The sequence below is a fragment of the Cryptotermes secundus genome, unplaced genomic scaffold, assembly GCF_002891405.2.
Source record: "Cryptotermes secundus unplaced genomic scaffold, Csec_1.0 scaffold377, whole genome shotgun sequence".
Classification (NCBI taxonomy): domain Eukaryota; kingdom Metazoa; phylum Arthropoda; class Insecta; order Blattodea; family Kalotermitidae; genus Cryptotermes; species Cryptotermes secundus.
Window position 1 is genome coordinate 172,517 of NW_019725418.1, and position 19,623 is coordinate 192,139.

The 19,623-nt window shown below is 40.6% G+C and overlaps 1 protein-coding gene across 1 annotated transcript in view; it reads right to left on the bottom strand.

The window, feature by feature from the left end:
• Positions 1-8,333, bottom strand: part of LOC117282229 — a 40,884-nt gene extending 32,551 nt beyond the window's left edge. Inside the window, exons 1-5 of the mRNA XM_033751025.1 lie at positions 8,282-8,333; positions 4,376-4,548; positions 3,392-3,709; positions 3,196-3,299; positions 2,134-2,310 (exon numbers count right to left, since the gene is read on the bottom strand). Of these exons, the coding sequence (XP_033606916.1) occupies positions 2,134-2,310; positions 3,196-3,299; positions 3,392-3,709; positions 4,376-4,480 (704 nt within the window). The 5' untranslated portion in view covers positions 4,481-4,548; positions 8,282-8,333. The remainder of the gene's footprint in view (positions 1-2,133; positions 2,311-3,195; positions 3,300-3,391; positions 3,710-4,375; positions 4,549-8,281) is intronic.
• Positions 8,334-19,623: the final 11,290 nt, after the last annotated feature.

The window sequence follows — 19,623 nt, forward strand, 5'->3', positions numbered from 1 at the left end:
TTAATCTTGAGAATGGAGACACACTGAGTAAAACCTGGAGTCATTTTTCATGTATCCTTATTCAAAACTGTATTACTCTGCACATGAAGGATCACCATCAAAACCTTTTCATATTTTATTTGATCGCGATAATAGCATTCAGTAATCCTTACAGCCCATATGGTCGCTTCCTTTCTGTCCATGACATTCACCCTGAACATGTTAGCTGCATTGTTTGTCGAAACGGAGGGATTTTAACACACGACGGGGATCGAACCACAAAGCCACATTACATATGTATTCATACGTTATATAGAGTCTGTAAGTCTTTTCAGGCTGCAATGATATGGCAGATTCATTATGACGGATATGAAAATCACATTGACTCGTTTAATTCCTGCAGAACCAGCCCGTCGTTGTACGGTGACACGCGTGTTCTTCTTCTTTGGGTGCGAAACCTCCATAAGCACTGCAAATGTAAGGAAGAAATTCCTCCAAAGGTTTCTTGGCTGTGCATTTCATATAAAGTGCACAACAAATGTTACAAGCTCTTGTAAATACTTTTTTTTTTGTAACAGTTGAAATTTCCCGCCCGGACATTGACGTCAACAGTTCAACACTTCATCCAAACATCATGACTCGACCCCAGAGCTTCATGTTCTGCCTATGCCGCGCCATAGTTCAAGCGGTTAGTCGCTGGCTTCGCACCGCGTCGGCACAGGTTCGAGCCCGGGTCTGGTCAAGTGGGTTTATGGTGGACAAAGTGGCGCTGGGGCAGGTTTTCTCCGAGTACTTCGGTTTCTCCTGCCAATCTTCGTTCCACCAAATTCTCCATCATCATAATCACCCGGGGCAGGCTACAATAGGCCAATCAGTGGCCCATGTGCCGAGCGGACCCAGCTGGACTGCACCCCCCAATATACGAACTTAATTTAAATTGTATTTAATTCATATTCTGGCTATCTATCTATGACTCTACAACCCTTGTAAAGCTTGGACCGTTTTTCATTTTCTTAATCCATACACAGTCAGCAGGACTCCTTGGATGTGGGATCAGCCCGTCTCAAGGCCGCTACCTACACACTGAATAAGCGGCCTCCGTAGTCTAGGGGTAAAGTTCCCACCTCATGACTCAAGGTACGCGGGTTCAAACCCGACGGAGGTCGTGGAATTTTTAATGGCGGAAAAATTCAGGGAACAAGTCCTCCGGGAGGGACTTTAAGCCGTGGGTCCCTTGTCGTAGAATTACGGCACGTAAAAGATCCTCATGTCTCTAGGAGACATCTGAGCCCAAGTAGTTTCCAATGCCTCCGGTAGATGGGGAAGTATCGGGTACCACTGCCAGTAGAGGGGCCGAACTCGCTGGCTGAACGGGGCTGATAGCGAGCACCAGTACCGGAAGGGTATGGCGACTGGTAGAATATCAAAGGCGGACGTACAATAGATCAACAACTGGTCGCAGTGCATGGGGAAACCCACCCCCTTCAATAATGAATGAATGAATACACACTGAATAACACAGAATGAACGCACACGGACATCCATGCCTCTAGTGGGATTCGAACCCACGACCTCAATGTTAGCGGGCGAAGACGGTTCGTGCCTTAGACCGTGAGGCCGGCCACTGTGATCGGTTCATGTTCACACACTAATAGAAAGCGAACGTGAGACAGCCTCAAACATCGTAATATTGTAATGAACTCCATAGCAGTTAATACGACATACGCGTACATTTCCGTGTTGTTACGTCATCTGGGTCTAAAGTTAAGGGGCCACTTAACACAGATATTTTAATATTTTAAGGTTTTGTACACATGAGGCGCAAAGTTGTGTTTTAATAAGTTATATCAATGATAACGGTCTCGTAAGAGCGAAACATGTCGGGGTCTCTGTAACACACAGTCTACTCAGGCAGGTAACTTTCATTTGATTTTGTATCGATAGTAAATCGGGAAATTAATCATATCGATATATCGAATATAACATTGAATAACAAAATTTCGAAATAGAGACATAAGGTGATTTGCTGTCACATTATCTAGGTCTGTTCTACTGTATGCACATCCACGTGATATTTTTGAGGATAAACACGAGTAATATCAATTTTATGTAAAGAGACTAGATTGAGGATTATTTGGAAGTTATTTTGCTTACTTGATTATAAACGCAGCAGATATGAAGTCAAAGTACAGTTGCCGACTGGAGAGCATTACGTATCTGTCAACGCCAACATCCACCTGGTCAGACAGAAGCATTGCTGGTACGTCACGGAAGGAACTGTTACTCGTATTGTAAACGGGACTCTCTTCTCCTGGGCTGTAGAACTCGGACCTAGAGTGGAAATCAGTTGCAATAATTTGCACATTATTTAAATATACATTTAACATCAGATCTACGAATACATAACATTAATATGAGACACTGATATATTGGGTTTTTGGATTTTTTCCATCGTCCTGGTTTTTAAGATAACTAACAAAAACACGACGTTTCGGAAACTGGATCTGTTTCCGTCCTCAGATGAAGGAAAACACCTATTCTGTTGGACCAGTTGGATCACTGGACCAGTGATTGAGGCTAGCTCTTTCTAACGGACCCAACAGAATAGGTGTTTTCCTTCACCTGAGGACGGAAACAGATCCAGTTTCCGAAACGTCGTGTTTTTATTAGTTATCTTAAAAACAGGACGATGGATAAAGTAAAAAATCTCAATATATCAGTGTCTTATACACCATCGTCAGAATCCTATAGTAACTAATATGAGCTTAATAAACTTAAGTTCATATTCATCGCAACGTATTCTAATGTACATTAGAATACGACCCGCATAGAAGAGGACTCTTCCAACAATTCTCCTATTGTTGTGTGTATTTGTTGTCCCGGTACATTCTTACTGAGCCGTTGCCTAGCAACAATAGGAGGGATACACGTACACACACACACACACACACAGACTGAAGGGAGGAATTCACGAAGTAAGTCGTTGAGATGGATTCAAGTGCCATGATATACATACCAGAATATAAAAAAGAAAGATTTGTTCTTGCGTTAAAAATTGATGTAGGGGGGGATACACAGACACAGAGACAACAATGTGTTCTCATAACTCCACTTTTTTCAAAATAACTAAAATAGGATAAAATGACAAATAACAAGGACAATTTTTAATAATAATAGTAACAAAATTTTGTAGCAATTTCTAGTAATTATACTTACTTAAAGTTGAGTTTATTTTCCAAGGCGTTCCATATCTTGTACTCGACCTCACAGAAACTGGTACTCGTGTCGTTAGAGCATTTTGAATTGAGGGCAGCATAGGCCTAAATTCAGTATTAAGAACTTCAGTATATAAATTTCTTTCCAAAACGAAATAAATTTTGTAATTTAAATTAAGAATATGTCCAGTAATTACCTCATCACTTACGCCGACTCGAAGAGATATACCGTGTAGATCTGCCCTCCTCTGTAGTAATGGGGCTGCAGACCATATGAGTCCACTACGGCTGCTCCAGTTGGCCACAGGCTGCTTCTGTAAGCTCCGACTTGGGTGATCCTGATAAATTTCTATAAGAGATAGACTAATTTCCCTGCTCTGGTCCATAGTCAATGGCTGTGTTAGAAAGAACTCACTGTCGTGGGGAATTTTAATATCTGAGAAAAATGTTTCTATAGAAGGAGCAGAGAAAAACAGGAGCCATCGTCCTCTAGACATAATAGACCGGAGCGAAACCTGCAATTACACAAAATATTCTGTAACAAAGAACAAGGTAACATGTATGACTCGCTCTCTTAATAACAAAACAAATACCCTAACACAAGGAAATTATTACGCCCAGCTTTATACTAGGCCGTGGAAGTCCAAATGGTTGTGAGACGTCGAGTCTCCCACATTTTCTCTAAACACTCAGGTTACAGATGGCGATGAAGTTGTAAGCTTTACACACCGGCCGCCCTTTACCCCCAGAAATATTCCTGGTACTTATTTCTTTTAGGGGTCGAGTAGACATCAGGCCCATAATGTGGCCCGAAGTACTAGATCAATTGAAAAATCCCATGACCTCATTGAAAACAAACCCGCGACCTTTCGGCTTGTAACATAGTGCCTCGACAAACTACGATTCCGCGTGCCCACTAAATGAACTCATATGAATTCAGAATGCTATTATGTTACGTATTTATTATTTTGTAGTTGTCATTCACAGAGAAAAGTTTGTTTGAAATGAAGATATTCTATGTATATATTGTGGCAAAACTAAGTCATTGGGAATTATAAAACATTAACATGAGTTTTCATTTACACAAATAATTTGTTTCTAAATGTAGAAGCAGATAAACTAACAACTTCGTTTTTTAACAGCCATAAATTGAGTGATGTTCTGAAGATATGCAGGTTTACCTGTTCGAGATAGGCCCGAGTCGCTTCGTCATTATTTAGCAAGACGTACAGTGCGCTGTTTCCTTGGCAGGTAGCGCCTTCCAAAGTTTTGAGGTTAGTTTCCATAGACACTGCGGCTACCGAGAAGCTGCCTCTTTGTATTAACGTCTTCAAATATAGAACATTTGCAGAACCTGTTATATATTCATTGCAAAATAGCATGCATTATTACAAACACGTAACAATTTTATAGGACACAAATAAGTCAGCATAATGAAAAACAAATTTTGAATTTTAAAGATCAACAATTTACATTCATTTTGGGCTAGGAATTTTGTACACAATTCTTTATCCAAGGTAAACTTGGGAAATACAGTCTTAGATGCACTAAATAAAGGCATTAAATTGAAATTATTCATAATACTGTATTACATAATATTATGTATTTTATTACATATTTATATATTCATTGCAAAATAGCATGCAATATTACAAACATGTAACATTTTATTGGACACAGATCGGCATGATGAAAAATATATTTTGAATTCTAAAGATCAACAATTTATATACGTTAAAGAATTTGTTTATTATTAGGCATTCATTTTGGGCTAGGTATTTGTAAGAAAATTCATTATCCAAAGTAAACTTGGAAAATGAATTTATTTTAATTTAATTTAATTTAATTCATACAATGTTCGTTAAATATATAAAATTCTATTAAAATTATTAAAATGTATACATACTTTGTTATGCTGCTACAAGTTTCGGCCTTATAATGACATCTTCAGTCAACATTTATTTAAGGTTTCTAATTCACTGTACAAGAGCCGAGATAGCTCAGTCGGTACAGCGACTGGCTACGGGCTGGACGTGAGGAGCGGGGATAGCGCAGTCAGTATAGTGACTCGCTACGGGTTGGACGTGAAGAGCCGGGATAGCTCAGTCGGTATAGCGACTGGCTACGGGCTGGACGTCAGGAGCCGGGATAGCGCAGTCAGTATAGTGACTCGCTACGGGTTGGACGTGAAGAGACGGGATAGCTCAGTCGGTATAGCGACTGGCTACTGGCAGGACGTGAGGAGCCAGGATAGCGCAGTCGGCATAGCGACTGGCTAAGGGCTGGACGTGAGGAGCTGTGATAGCGCAGTCGGTATAGCCACTGGCTACGGGCTGGAACTGAGGAGCCGGGATAGCGCAGTCGGTATAGCGACTGGCTACGGGCTGGACGTGAGGAGCCGGGATAGCTCAGTCAATACAGCGACTGGCTACGGGCTGGATGTGAGGAGCCGGGATAGCGCAGTGGGTATAGCGACTGGCTACGGGCTGAACGTCAGGAGCCGGGATATCGCAGTCAGTATAGCGACTGGCTACGGGCTAGACCTGAGGAGCTGGGATAGCGCAGTGGGTATTGCGACTAGCTGCGGGCTGGACGACCAAGGGGTCGGAGTCCCGGTGTTGGCAAGAATTTTCACTTCTCCACGTGGTCCAGACCGGCTCAGGGGTCCACCCAATCTCCTATCTAATGGGTACCGGGGGACCTTTCTCCAGTCAGATTACAGGGATGTGAAGCTGATCACTCAACTTAAGCTATGGCCGATGTCAAGAAAATTTGGGTCCATATATCCACTCCCCCAGAATTCCTGATGACGTAGTGCTTCATTAGTTAAGCACAGGGACAAATTTACCTTTAATTCACTGTACTCTAATCATCTAGTATTCTTAAGATATGTCGTTGATGTTCCTTCTAATATTTTCTCTCTTCTTGATTTGCAGCTGTTTCTATTTCATATGTTGTTTTCCGTTGCGTTGCCCTGCGTTCCTTGTATTTAAAGTACTCTTTAGTCTCTTAAGGTAAGGATAGCAGAAAAATAAATAAGACAGCGAGTAACTGGTCAAGTATTTATACAATTACGCCCTTAAAGTGCAGTAGAAACTGTAAGCACTTCCTCCTTAAAATTGAAGGATACTGAATTTTCCTGGCAGGATATAAAATCTAGTTATGTGTTCGTATGATTCTCGAAAGAAGACGATACCATTTCCCGAGTCAGCATAACTGGTTGGTCCTTGTAAAGGAGATGCAACATGTTTTTCTGCAAGAATGAGACTCATAGGAGAATAGTGTTTAGACGAATTGTAGGCCTCCTTTGGCTAACCAACTGCACTGCTATTCCTGTGCGTGTGTCCTGTATATACTGGTACATATAATTATACTTCAGAAGTCGATTTCTCATTTATTCAAGTCCGGGAATTTGCGAGTATAACAATTGTGTTCCTATATCCTCTGATTCTTCTGAAATATATGTCATCAATATTTAATTCCTTAAAATTTGATCATTTTTCCTCAGAAGTATAAAGCCACTTAAATCTACTCAGATTACAATGTTCAGTTCCTTGGAACTGAACCCTTCTTGAGAAGCCGCGAGTTGTGCAGTTATTCAAGTATTTCCTAAAATTTTATGGAACCCGTAGGTTCCTTGCCATGTTCACAAGAGCATTCCATTTGCCCCTATCCTGAGCCTGATGAATCCAGGCCATATCAGCCCAACATATCACTCTAAGATCCACCTTAATATTACCCTGCGCATAGTTCTTAGCCGTCTCTTTTCTCTTGGATTTCCCACCCAAACCCTACACGCATTCTGCTTCTCCCCTTGCGTGTTACATGCGTTGCCCATTTCATCGTCCTTAACTTGATTATTCTAATTATACTTGGAGAAAAGTACAATTTATGAAGCGCCTCATTATGCAGTTTTATCCAACATTCTCTCACTTGATCCATCTTCGGTCCAAATATTCTCCTCAGCACTCTATTCTCAAAAACCCTCAGTCTGTGTACCTCTCTTGTCAGAGACCACTTTCTACACCCATACATAACTACAGACAAGATTATAGCACTGTGTTTTCTAATCTTTAAGTCTGTAGACAGCAGGCGAGAAGACAAAATGTTCTGGACTGAATGGTAACAATCATTACAGGAACTGAGTTCTTAATTTTCTCGTGAAGAACATTTTCAATGGTTACTGTCGTCCCTAACCACGAGGGATATTCGAAGAGTAAAGACACAAAGTTCAGACCACATTTGTAAAGCATTCATTTTTTGCATTCCTTTGTAGCAATTTCACAGGACACATTTATTTACTTTTCAGCATAGTCGCCATGGATCGCAATGAACTTAGTGAGCCTGGGAGCGAGTTTCTTCATTCCAGCGTCCTAGAAATCACTCGCCTGCTCTCTTAGGCATGGAGAACAGTTCTTGACACTTCTGGGCATTGTTGATGCAGTTCATCGATGGTTACACGTCTGTCAGCAAGAATGTTTTCATCAGTCTTTTTGGATGATTTCATCAGTGACAACGGATGGCCTTCATCATGAACTTCACTTCTTCCCACTTCAAATTCACCACTCCATTTTTCCACGTTTTGCCTGTTCATAACATCTTCGCCGTAAACAGGAACAAGATGGCGTTGAATTTCAGCAGCAGTTTCTCCTTTCGCATGAAGAAATCGAATTACTGCACGAACATCACATTTGGCGGGATTTTGAAAAGACACGGCCATTTTAAACGCACACTGCGAGCATACCGTTGCCGTGACAGTGGCTTGTGAACTCAGCCCTGTCATACGGTTCCTATCTCACACGGCAGCACTGCCATTTCTGAAAAATAAAGATCTCTTGCAGTTTTACTGGACTTGTATCTTTACTTCCCGAAGGATCTATTAACTTATTCTACTAAAATGTAGAGCTTTCCATTTTAAACTATGGCTTGATTCTTTAAAATTTAAGGTGTAGTAAAGTGTCTTTAGTTTAAATTGTCTGCGATATATTTTCTATTCCAGTTGCATTATTTTCTAAAGTCGTTTGCCAATGTGCTGATAGAAGTGTGTAACTCTGCGCCATTAATTCTGCTAGCACTCTGATACTGACCTTGGTGATGCGCAGAATGTAGCAAGGTGACACAAGTAGAATGGTGATGTTTCAGTACACTTACAGTTACACTAACGTATGTGTTTAAGGGATTCTGCTAGCACTCTGATACTGACCTTGGTGATGCGCAGAATGTAGCAAGGTGACACAAGTAGAATGGTGATGTTTCAGTACACTTACAGTTACACTAACGCATGTGAGGGATTCTGCTAGCACTATGATACTGACCTTGGTGATGCGCAGAATGTAGCAAGGTGACACAAGTAGAATGGTGATGTTTCAGTACACTTACAGTTACACTAACGCATGTGTTTAAGGAATACTGGAAATCTCCTACTTGGATGATACAGAAAATAAATAAAATTCTCATCATAAGTATTTCAAATTTAGCTGCTTGTGTATTCAAAATTCCGAAGTGTGAAATATTATCTCATTTCGAACAGGTCTATCTTTATTTTCTGTGGTGTTACCAGGAGGTACAACACGTGCCTCACGATCCACACGCTGCTTGTGTTCCACTGACACGGCTGCTTAAATACACTCTCATATCGCCCTCTCATTTCAGTTGGGAATGAAACTCTTCACCTCGCCACATTGTTGTGCTAGATACGCAGTATTAATGTGTCATTACAGTCATTGCATGCCCCACCATAATTTCAGATGTCTGAGATAAACATACAAGCTGTGTGTGTTGCATGCAAATGTCTATAGATAATTGTTCATGAAACTGATACCTTGTTAAAATCCCAGATAGGCCTATTTTGCCTCTGAGTTTCTAACTTCGGTGGACATTGGGTCTGCCTCTGCCTGATACTTACTCGTTTCTTGCTTAGCTTAACCTTCGACCTTGAGGATGGATGCGGTATGTTTCTCTGAAACGTCGATTGACTTTCATCGAACTGCAAGTAGTTGTATGCTAGAAGATATATATCTCCAGATGTCCGGACGAAATGTATCCAAAAATAAAAACTATATATCTCGGAAACTAATTGCCATACACGTATCCGGTTGACGTCGTCGGGAAGGAAAATTCTGAAAGTTTTTTTTTCATACCCAGCTTGCGCATGCGCCTCCATATTTCTGCCACCATGTTAGGAATCACGTGGACAGAGAGATGTCTTGGATATGAACTGGCAGAGGAGGACCAATCGCTTGGCCTCCTACATCGCCATCTTTAACCCCAGTGGATTTGTTCTTGTGGGGTTATGTGAAGACTATTGTCCACCAGGTTAAGATCAAAGACCTTCAACGCCTGAAAGAACGCATAAGGGACGCTGTGGCTGCGGTAATACCAAACATACTTCAAGTATGGATATTTGTCGTGCCACCAAGGGAAACCACAATTAAATTTATTGAGAAAGTTATATAAAAAAAGCTTTGATAATTTATCTTTGTAATGGCGTAACCCATTAATGTGTATAATAAATTCTTTCTGAGATATAATGCTTTTGTTTTGGATACCTTCCATTCGGACACTCTGTATTTGAATGTCTCCATTGTCGCTTAAATACATTTCAGAAATTATTGAGAGCAGCGGAGGGTTTAGAGGTTCCAGTAACTTCGTCTTTACTTTATCAGTGGTCCCTCCACATTCCTCACATACAACGGTTTTAATTCTTCTATAACCAAATGGGAGGGAACCATAGTTCTTTAGAAACATTTTAAACACTACAGTTTATAAAGTAGAGACTCTCTGTTAAAGAAATCAATTTGTTTTTTAAAATACACTTGAGAATTAAAGAAAAATAAGTTACTGATAAAGAAAATAATATAAAACAATAACACAATTACAGTAATTCATGTTGGTTTTATTCTACTGCCATGTTTAATGACGTGTGCAATACAATTATAAATTCTTGTCACAATTCGCATCCCGCTGTTATAGGACTTTCACTTGCATTAAATTATTTTATTATATTCCTATGTTACTTTCTCATACTCACTAACCCCGTAGAGACAAGTTCATTAAGAGATGCTGCAAGTCGCTCAGCCGCTCAAGAATTTCCCAACATTTTATGAAATCCAGAGGCTCGCCACCGTGTTCACAACAGCCCTACACTGGTTCCTATTCTGAGCCAATTAAATCCAGTCCACACCCTCCCATACTCTTTCTCTAAGATCAATATACAGCCTAGTTTCATTTTTTTTAAGAAATAAAAAGAGGCTTATGAGATCACTTTGTTGTTTGTTTCTCTGTGTATCCGGCTTTGTCCATCTTATCATCTGGCCGTGTCTGTCCATCTGTATGTGTACTCCCCCTTAAATTTTAGGCTTATGAAACTTATGACCTAACGTTTCTCTCTGTGTATCCCCCCTAACTTTTCGTTTCTATGCCGTACGTGTCGTATAAAAAGAAAGTAGGCGACCAGTTCTTCCCAGAATTTCTTGTAATATTAATGTTCCCACAAAGGTAATGCAAACTTGTCCCTGTACTTAACTATTTAAGCACTATGCCATGATCGCGTATGGGGGAGTGGATGTATAGATTCCTATTTTCTCGACCTCGGCACTAGTTGGAGGTGAGTGGTCATTTTCACGCCCCGGCCGCTTAATCCCCGGGGAAAAAGTCCCCAGTACCCATTGGATAAGGGGCTGGTTGGGCCCCAGAGCCGGTCTAGACGACGTGGAAAACAGATAATTCTTGAGCCTACCGAGACTCGAACTGCGACCCCACCTACGTCCAGCCTGTAGCCAGTCGCTATACCGACTGAGCTATCCCGGCATCATTAACTTTCCCATAGAGTACCAAATTTATTGTGATTTTCTGCATTAAAATTAACAATTAGTTTCGTACTAAGAAGTCTTTAATTGGGTTCTTACACCGTTTGGTTATAGGTGAAGTTGCCGGAGTTTCCGAGGCACATATAGCCTCCTTCTTCAGGGTCTATCCTAAGGATGGAACAGATTTTACTTCCGAAACGTCGGCAACATCGCCTACAACCGGATGGTGCAACAACTGAAGTACAGAATTAACATCAACAGTGCTCCACTGTGAATGCGTAAAATCAGTAACGAATTTCAAGGTACTTTAGTGTGAAAAAGGAATTATAGGACTAAATATTTGTTCCCTGAAATAAAGTCTACACCAAAAAATTATGATTTCGGCCATCAGACAGAAGACAGAAGCTAGAACACCAATCATAACAATGACTGAAATCGGTGCAGTGTCTTCAAACGAGGCCCGCGTATCGTCAGGTTCCGCTTCTCTGGTCACGAATTTCGTGGAGGCGCCGAGCTTCATCAGGATCCCAGTTTCTCGTAACACTTCAATGCTGTAATCAGAAAAGGCATACACAGTGTAATCACTACGCTTACACAAGAGCGCACTGGTTCTCCGCGCTGTGCCCAATGTCACACGCTATATACGTGTACGTCCACGTGTTTCGACCTGCCTGCAGCGGAATTTGTGAAAGTTGGACCAATGTGCATAAAATTACATTATCTATGTTACAGAAAGTTATAGAAAAGTCTTAGCTGGGAATTTACTATGTTCTATGACTTGTATACAATTGTAATTTTGAGTCATACTATGACGAACATGATCGTTTCTAGGCAACTGCTCGGTAAACACATTCCCGAAGTTACGCTCACAAAAATAAGATATCCGTTGCTAGGTAGCAGACCAATAAACACGCATTCCAGGGCAACAGAAGACGATGTTTTCCGTGGGGTCCGTGTCAAGGAATTATAAGAGGGCGCAGTTAGAATAATTGAAGTAATACAAAGAAGTAGTTCATTTGGAAATGAAAATAGTTCCAGTGGAGTGCCCAGTCGGAAGAAAGACACTGTTTCCGATAGAGATTTATGAACTATTGTAACCAGTTGCATAAAGGTTCAGTAAATCCGAATATCAAATCCAAACACCCGTCTTATTACTCAAGAAAACCGCCGGATACGTAATACATTGGTGTCAGAAGTCTTAAAACCATCCGGCATATAGAGTACTTTAACTGTATTTGATCCGAAACACTATATTTTCTGTTCTACTTAATCAGACGCCTAATCCTCATTCTTAATAACAAATTATTATTATTATTATTATTATTATTATTATTATTATTATTATTATTATCTTGACCAGTGTTATATCTTTCGGTAACCGACACCACTTATTTGTGTTTGGTTCGCTTTGACTGAATGTCTTCTATATAACATATTAAAGTTTAGTTCATACCTGACAGGAAATTCATTACGTCTCCGTTACAAAGATCTACTGGATAACGCTATTTTCTCAAGTTAATTTGAATGAGTGACCATTTTGTTATTGAAAACTTCTACGGATGGGTAAGGTAAAGATATCCCTGTAACAGGTCATGAGGGCGCATAGGGTTGTAAGACGTCGAGGGTTCTACATTATGTAGACAATCGGCTCACAGATGGCAGTAAATCTGTCAGCCTTACACGCCTTCGCCCTTCACCCCCCCCCAAAGGAACATTCCTGGTACTTATTTCTATTAGAAGCTGAGTCGGCCGCAGGGCCATAATGCGACTCGAAGGATTAGGTCAATTGAAAAATCTACCTCATCAGGACTCGAACCCGTGACCTTCCGGCTTGTAGCATAGAGCCTCAACCAACTACGCTACCGCGACGGAACTCCTAATAAAGTTATTAAATATAACGTTAAAAAGACTAAAACACAAATAAGGAAGGATTATAACAAATAAATGAACGGAAATGAAAGGAACTTACAGAAATACAGGGGGGGGGGGGGCCAAAGAAATGTACCCACTCNTAATCAATATCTTTGGAACAAAATGACATGTAGTTACAATTCTTGAGCGGTAGTGTAGTGTAATGTTTTCTCAACAGAAGGCCAAGATCACATGAGTCACGTGAGTGTCGTACCGTGTGCGCGCTGCGAGGAGAAGACAGCAGCAACAATGGCTAAAAGGTTGTCCTTTGAGAAACGCAAGGCTGTATTGAAGTGGTACTGGAAGTACGAAAACATTAAAGAGGTACAACGACAATGGCAGAATGAGTTTGGAACTCAGCCACCAACACGTCGAACAAGGAAGTGGATCTACAGAGTGTTAATGTGTGGTGTGGTCTGTCATCGCGCGGATTGATTAGTCCTTTCTTCTTTGAAGGTACCGTAACTGGTCAGGTGTATCTCGATATGCTTCAGACATCGATTTTCCCTGCCATTCGAGAGCTGTTTGGAGATGAGAGATTTTACCTACAACAAGTTGGTGCTCCACCTCACTACCATCGAAATGTCAGGGCCTACTTAAAGAACACTACCTGGACGATGGATAGGCCGAAGAGTACCCACCACGGTCTCCAGACCTAACACCTCTCGACTTCTACCTGTGGGGAACCTTGAAGGATGAAGTTTATCGACAAAAGCCAGCTATACTGAAAGCGCTACGAGAAATCATCGAAGCGCCGTGTGCAGCCATCACACCGGACACACTGACAGCCGTAGTTCGCCCAGCAGTTCGGCGGCATTGATGCTGTTTAGCCGCTGATGGTGGTCACTTCGAACACATACAGTGACTCTCTCTCTGCGCAAGAATTGTAACTACATGTCATTTTGTTCCAAAGATAGTGACTATCAAAAGTGAGTACATCTTTTGGACCTTTCTGTAGTTTCTGATGGAACGAAATAATTCAGAAAAAAGATCAGGAATGGGAGAGTTGGTGACTTGAAGGAAGACCGTCCAATCTGGGTGACATTCACTGAACAACTGGAGAGTGAGGGAATGCGAGAAATTGTCAACTGCCCAAGAAAGGATGACGTCAGAACAGAAGAACTTCCACACGATTACAATCTACTGAAAGTATAGCAACATGAAACGGGAGCAGGAGGGGCATACTGTGTAAATTGTCTGCTGTAATCTTACTAGTGACTGAAGAGTTTTCTGTATGGACTCCTCTTGTTGATTATCATTGATGTAGGTATCCTGAGGAATGCGTACGGAACAGCTATGACCTCGCAAGTTAGTCGATTGTTGATTGCTGATAATTCGTCAATAGCAAATGCATAATTGCTATCATCACATATTCGCTGGAACCCTTCCTTTGTGCTCTTTGGTAGGTCATTAATGTTGGACACTATCAGCTTTCGATACACTTGTGTCAGTGCTGGATCTGTTGCTTGCTGGAACAAATGCATAGCGTTGCCACGAATAGACATATTACACTCCTGCAGAGAAAGGAAAAAAATTAAAGACCTTCCACACAAAATTGAAATAAATGCTCAAAGTGTAGGCCTATTTATTTCTCACCGCTGAATAAAATACACAGATTTGTTTCTTCAGGACTGTACATAATATATTTATAACGACACGAAATTTTGGAAGAATCATGTATAAATGTATAAATATACTCACTCACTCACTCATGGAGCTGAGCCCTTCTTGAGAAGCTGCCAATTGTGCAGCTGCTCGAGAATATCTCAGCATTTTATGGAACCCGAATGTTCATTACTTTGTTCACAAGAGTGCTCTATCAGTCCCTATCCTGAGCCAGATCAATCAAATCCATACCGTCCTATCCTATCTCTCTAAGATTCATTTTAACATTGTTAACCCACCTACGTTTTTGTCTTCCCAGTGGTTTCTTTCCTTCTGGCTTTCCCCGCAATATCCTGTACACATTCTTCTTCTCCCAATTCGTGCTACATGCCCTGCACACCTCATCTTCTTGACTTGATCATTCTAAATATACGAGTACATCTTATGAAGCTCCTCACTCTATAGATATAGTATATATTATTTTCTAAAGTACGATTTTCCTAAATTGTCACGTGTTTTCTTTAGAGGTTTCTATGCTCAATTATTTTTCTTGGTAACAGATTTTAACACAATTTACATTCTACCACTGGTAGCAATACGAATTCTTGAGCGTGGCCTAGTATGAACAGAACTAAACGCCTGACAACAGAGCATAATATCAGAAACACGTTGAAAATACAAGACATTTCTGTCAAAAAATGTTCAAGGCGCCATTTCTTCTGTTTCTTCTTAACTGGCTCTAGAGCCCTTGTGTGTTCTGACCTCCTCTATGGTGAAGGTTTCCTATCAGTAAATTTTTCCGGGGTGTGGTTGTTAGCCCAGTGCCCAAACTCAACCAGGAAGACCAAACCCTACATATCGTCTGACCCTTACCCTTTCACCTGTCTGGTATAAGTGGCTCTGCCAGAAGCTTACGCTCCCGCCAGCATAGCTCTCAGTGTCACTAGTGAAAGCAAACCTCCTTTGCACGAAAAGGCGGTAGTCCTCGAGGAGACATGGTGCCATTTCCTAGTAGTTAATTTATATAAATGAGATTGCATAGGGAAATTTTAATATTATCTTCTCGTTCGGAAGCATTATTTTACTTACATCAAAAATGTCGAGGTAAACAGGCAGGCGTACCACACCAAAGCGATACGTCCCAATATCCAGAAGTCCTTGGAAATCCAAGAAGGGCATAGCAAATTGATGGACAGCCAGGATGGAAATGAAGACGGCTGAATACGCCGTGAACAATATGACGTAAGTAAGGTATGACGTCAGGTACAGCAAACGGCAAGACCAAAATTGTGGCGTGGTGTCGTGACCTGTTGAATAATTGAGGCAGAAACTTAACACCTGCATTGTGCAGTAATTATCATTACACAGAACGAGTAGGCCCACCGAGTACAGTGAGGCAGCAGTTCAGCCAGAACGGGAGTGTTGAGAAGAAAAACTGTATATAACACGTGATTTCGTAAAATAGTTGCTAGCAAGGAGCATGAATTTTACTGTAATATTTCATTTCGGTACCGTAAATAAATAAGAGTAACCAGATTTAGATCTTCTGGGATCTTACTGTGTACCCTTATAGGTGGACACTAACGTTTCGGAGGAATCTTATGCCTCAATCTTCAGGATTGACAAGGAAGATGGAGAGAATAAATGCCCCCACTTAGAATACTACACAGTGTCATAACGTAAAAAAAATAACCAAAATCTCATGTAATAAGAGTCAAGTTTTTGTTGCAAAGAAATTACCTCACCATATATCCATCCACTGGTCGTATATTTATATCGAATACAATTCCGTGATATAATAGCTTATCCATTTATCGATATCAACTAGTTCCTTCGTAAAAATTTTACTTGTTAGCAACTAGTAAAATTATGAACCTTGTTGACAGAAGATTCCGAAAACACATATCCATGTACTGTATATATCATAGTGCCCACTGTTCTCTCGTAACCCGAAACGTGAGCTGATGTGCCAACTTGCCGACAGAGCAACCGTGAACACTAGCAGTGACGCCGATACCACCCACCAGAATTCTGGGGAGAATGGTGCTAATATGTGTCTCCAGCTGGAATTCGTCTTTCGTTTCTTTATAAACGTCGAGATCCTGTGGAAAGAAGCCATAATTAACATAGCAGACACTGAAACCTCTCATCATTTTAAAATACTGAAGAATTGAATGTCGCACATTATATTTGTCGGGAAAGTAACGGCAGGATTTCGAAGACCGATATTTACATAAGAAGTTCGGAGAAGAACTAATACTTTACTTTCCTTTGATACGACACGAAGTGCATAGAAAATAAAAAATTTAAGGGGATACGCACAGACAGCAAGGTATCTCATAAGCCTGATAACAGAAATAAGAGAATACACAGACAGATAGACAGAAACAGATACACAGACGCAGGAGGACAAACAAACAGACCTAGACGGATACACAGACACTGACGGATACACAAACAGACCTAGACGGATATACAGACAGGCGTATACACAAAGAGACCTACACGGATACACAGACACTGACGGATACACAAACAGACCTAGACTGATACAAGGACAGAAACAGGCGGACACACAAACAGACCTAGACGGATACACAGACACTGACGGATACACAAACAAACCTAGACTGATACCAGGACAGACACAGGCGGATACACAAACAGACCTAGACGGATACACAGACACTGACGGATACACAAACAAACCTAGACTGATACAAGGACAGAAACAGGCGGACACACAAACAGACCTAGACGGATATACAGACACCGACGAATACACAAACAGACCTAGACTGATACCAGGACAGACACAGGCGGATACACAAACAGACCTAGACGGATACACAGGCATCGACGAATACACAAACAGACCTAGGAAAGATACACAGACAGACAGTAACATGGTTCATCAGCTTCGATTTATTTCTTCAAATAAGGAAAGTTAGGTAAAAATTAGGAATATATTCAGGAAATAAGTATTTTACTCGTACTTTATAATGTACCTGCAACATTTTTTAACACAGTAAGTTCTCACATGTGAAATACTCATGACCTTGCTTATGTCCGATCGATGCTGCACGTCTTGCCATGCACGCTATAGCAGACATCTGGCTGTTGCTCAGCAGTCTCTCTTGTTCTTGCTTACAAATATTTCTGGTCTCGAATTGTGTTCATATAAACGCAAGTCTTTACACAGCCCCAAAAACAAATTCAAGCGGTGTCAGAACGAGGTCCCTAGGTGGCCACAGAATTTAACTACCACAACCAATCCATCTTCCAGGAAGTGTTGCACTAACACTTCCCATAAAATTTGTTGAGAAATGTGCAGGTGTACCATCTTGCTGGAAAATTATGGTGAAACTGCCTGAATGGAAAGATATAAGTGTACTACACTGAATATGATTTATTGATTGTATTTGGAGACAGCGCCTCCCGAAACCTGCTCTATTTCTCAGAAGCAGTGCATACCAGAAGAAGAAAATTTTGTTTACAATAACTTTGTGAAGAATCGAATTCTAATTCTAAAGTAGTAAATAAAAGATGCTATGTTCTCTTTGCATTAGCCTACGTGTAGGTTCAATATCAGATCAGAGCTACTGACTCTTCATTCCTGAGTCATAAGAACATGCCTGTTGTTTTCTCTATGGCGTAACCGTCAAGCGATCTTGCATGTCATGGATCGGCCGGTCAGCGGGAGGAGCATTCGATTTCTCTTCCTTCTTCCGCGCTCACGAAAAGACACAAGAAGTGTACATTTGTGTATCTGTATATACTCGCTCGAAATCGTCAGTTTGAAATATAATTCGATTGTTGTACTAAAGTGGAGGGGAGAGAACTGAGGAGGAAGATTCAATTTTTGTCGCGGCACAAGAAAAATAATTCATGTCGTCATCTGATGTTACTCTTGAGCAAGCCACGTAGTGAATTCTTCATTGCACGTAGGGTGTGAGGCATATTGAATGCCATTGCCAATGTCTTGCGCATGGCTGCGACGGAACACCTTGCCCTTTGGTGTTTCTCTTCCATTCTTAAAAATCAATAGTAATTAGAATAACACAGTCATTTGTTTCAATAAACAGACACTTGAAAGGGTAGCATGCACTTAAAGATAGAATGGAAAAGTATGCTACGAATATTTTTTCAAGTAATATACCGAAATTCTACTGCACTTAGAATTCAATACAAAGCAAACAAACATGAAAACAAAAGAAACGGTATATGAAAATTAAAGTTGCTAGTGTGAATGCAGTTGAATACGAAATATTAATCCGAAATAATTTATAAATAGAATATACACGAGGAAGAGTCAGTAAATAAGAAACAAATGGAAGTAAAACGTTTGTGATGAATGTAGTAGGTTTTCTATGTGTATCACTAGGTAGCAGCAGAGTCCAGCTTCATGGCTGTCTAGGTAGCAGACGCGCATGCGCATGTTCAGAGGCTGGTTTCAGTACTCAAAATGATGACCATACTTGAGGGTCTACTACCGAAGAGCAGCGGATTTCGACTCACTGGTAAAGCAATTGAACAAGTTTATCGAATTTGGTGGAGGGTATGTCGAGAATTTTTTTTTTCAGTTTCGTATATCATGTATTTTACGTTTTATATCCATTTGTAACCCATTCACTGACTCTCCTGCACACAAAATAATTAATTCATTACGTTATTAAAAACCCACTATCAAATTAAAGAAAAGACTTTTGGAATATAAAGACTTCTTTAATTTTCAGATGGGCTTTCAATTATGAATGTCTAATTACTTCAACAACTGTTGTTTCTTTAGCACACCAAATGAGTCATGAGTTTCAAACCCCTGGAACAGGTGTTAGTGTTATATCGATCTTGTGTGGTTGTATTTGCAGACGAACATGCAACCAGTCACGTGGGATATTTTGAATACCTTTAAAAGGAAAATGCGGCCATCACTATGTTCATGTACTCATACAGCAAGATTTTAATTAATTTTAACTTATATTGTCTATTACAACGTTACTTATTTTAATTACCTCATTATTTTAATCTACGTTTGATTTTAATGGTAGACATCCCCATATGAGCTCATCATACACGTGAAGTACTTCCTTTCCAGCTTAGGTTTT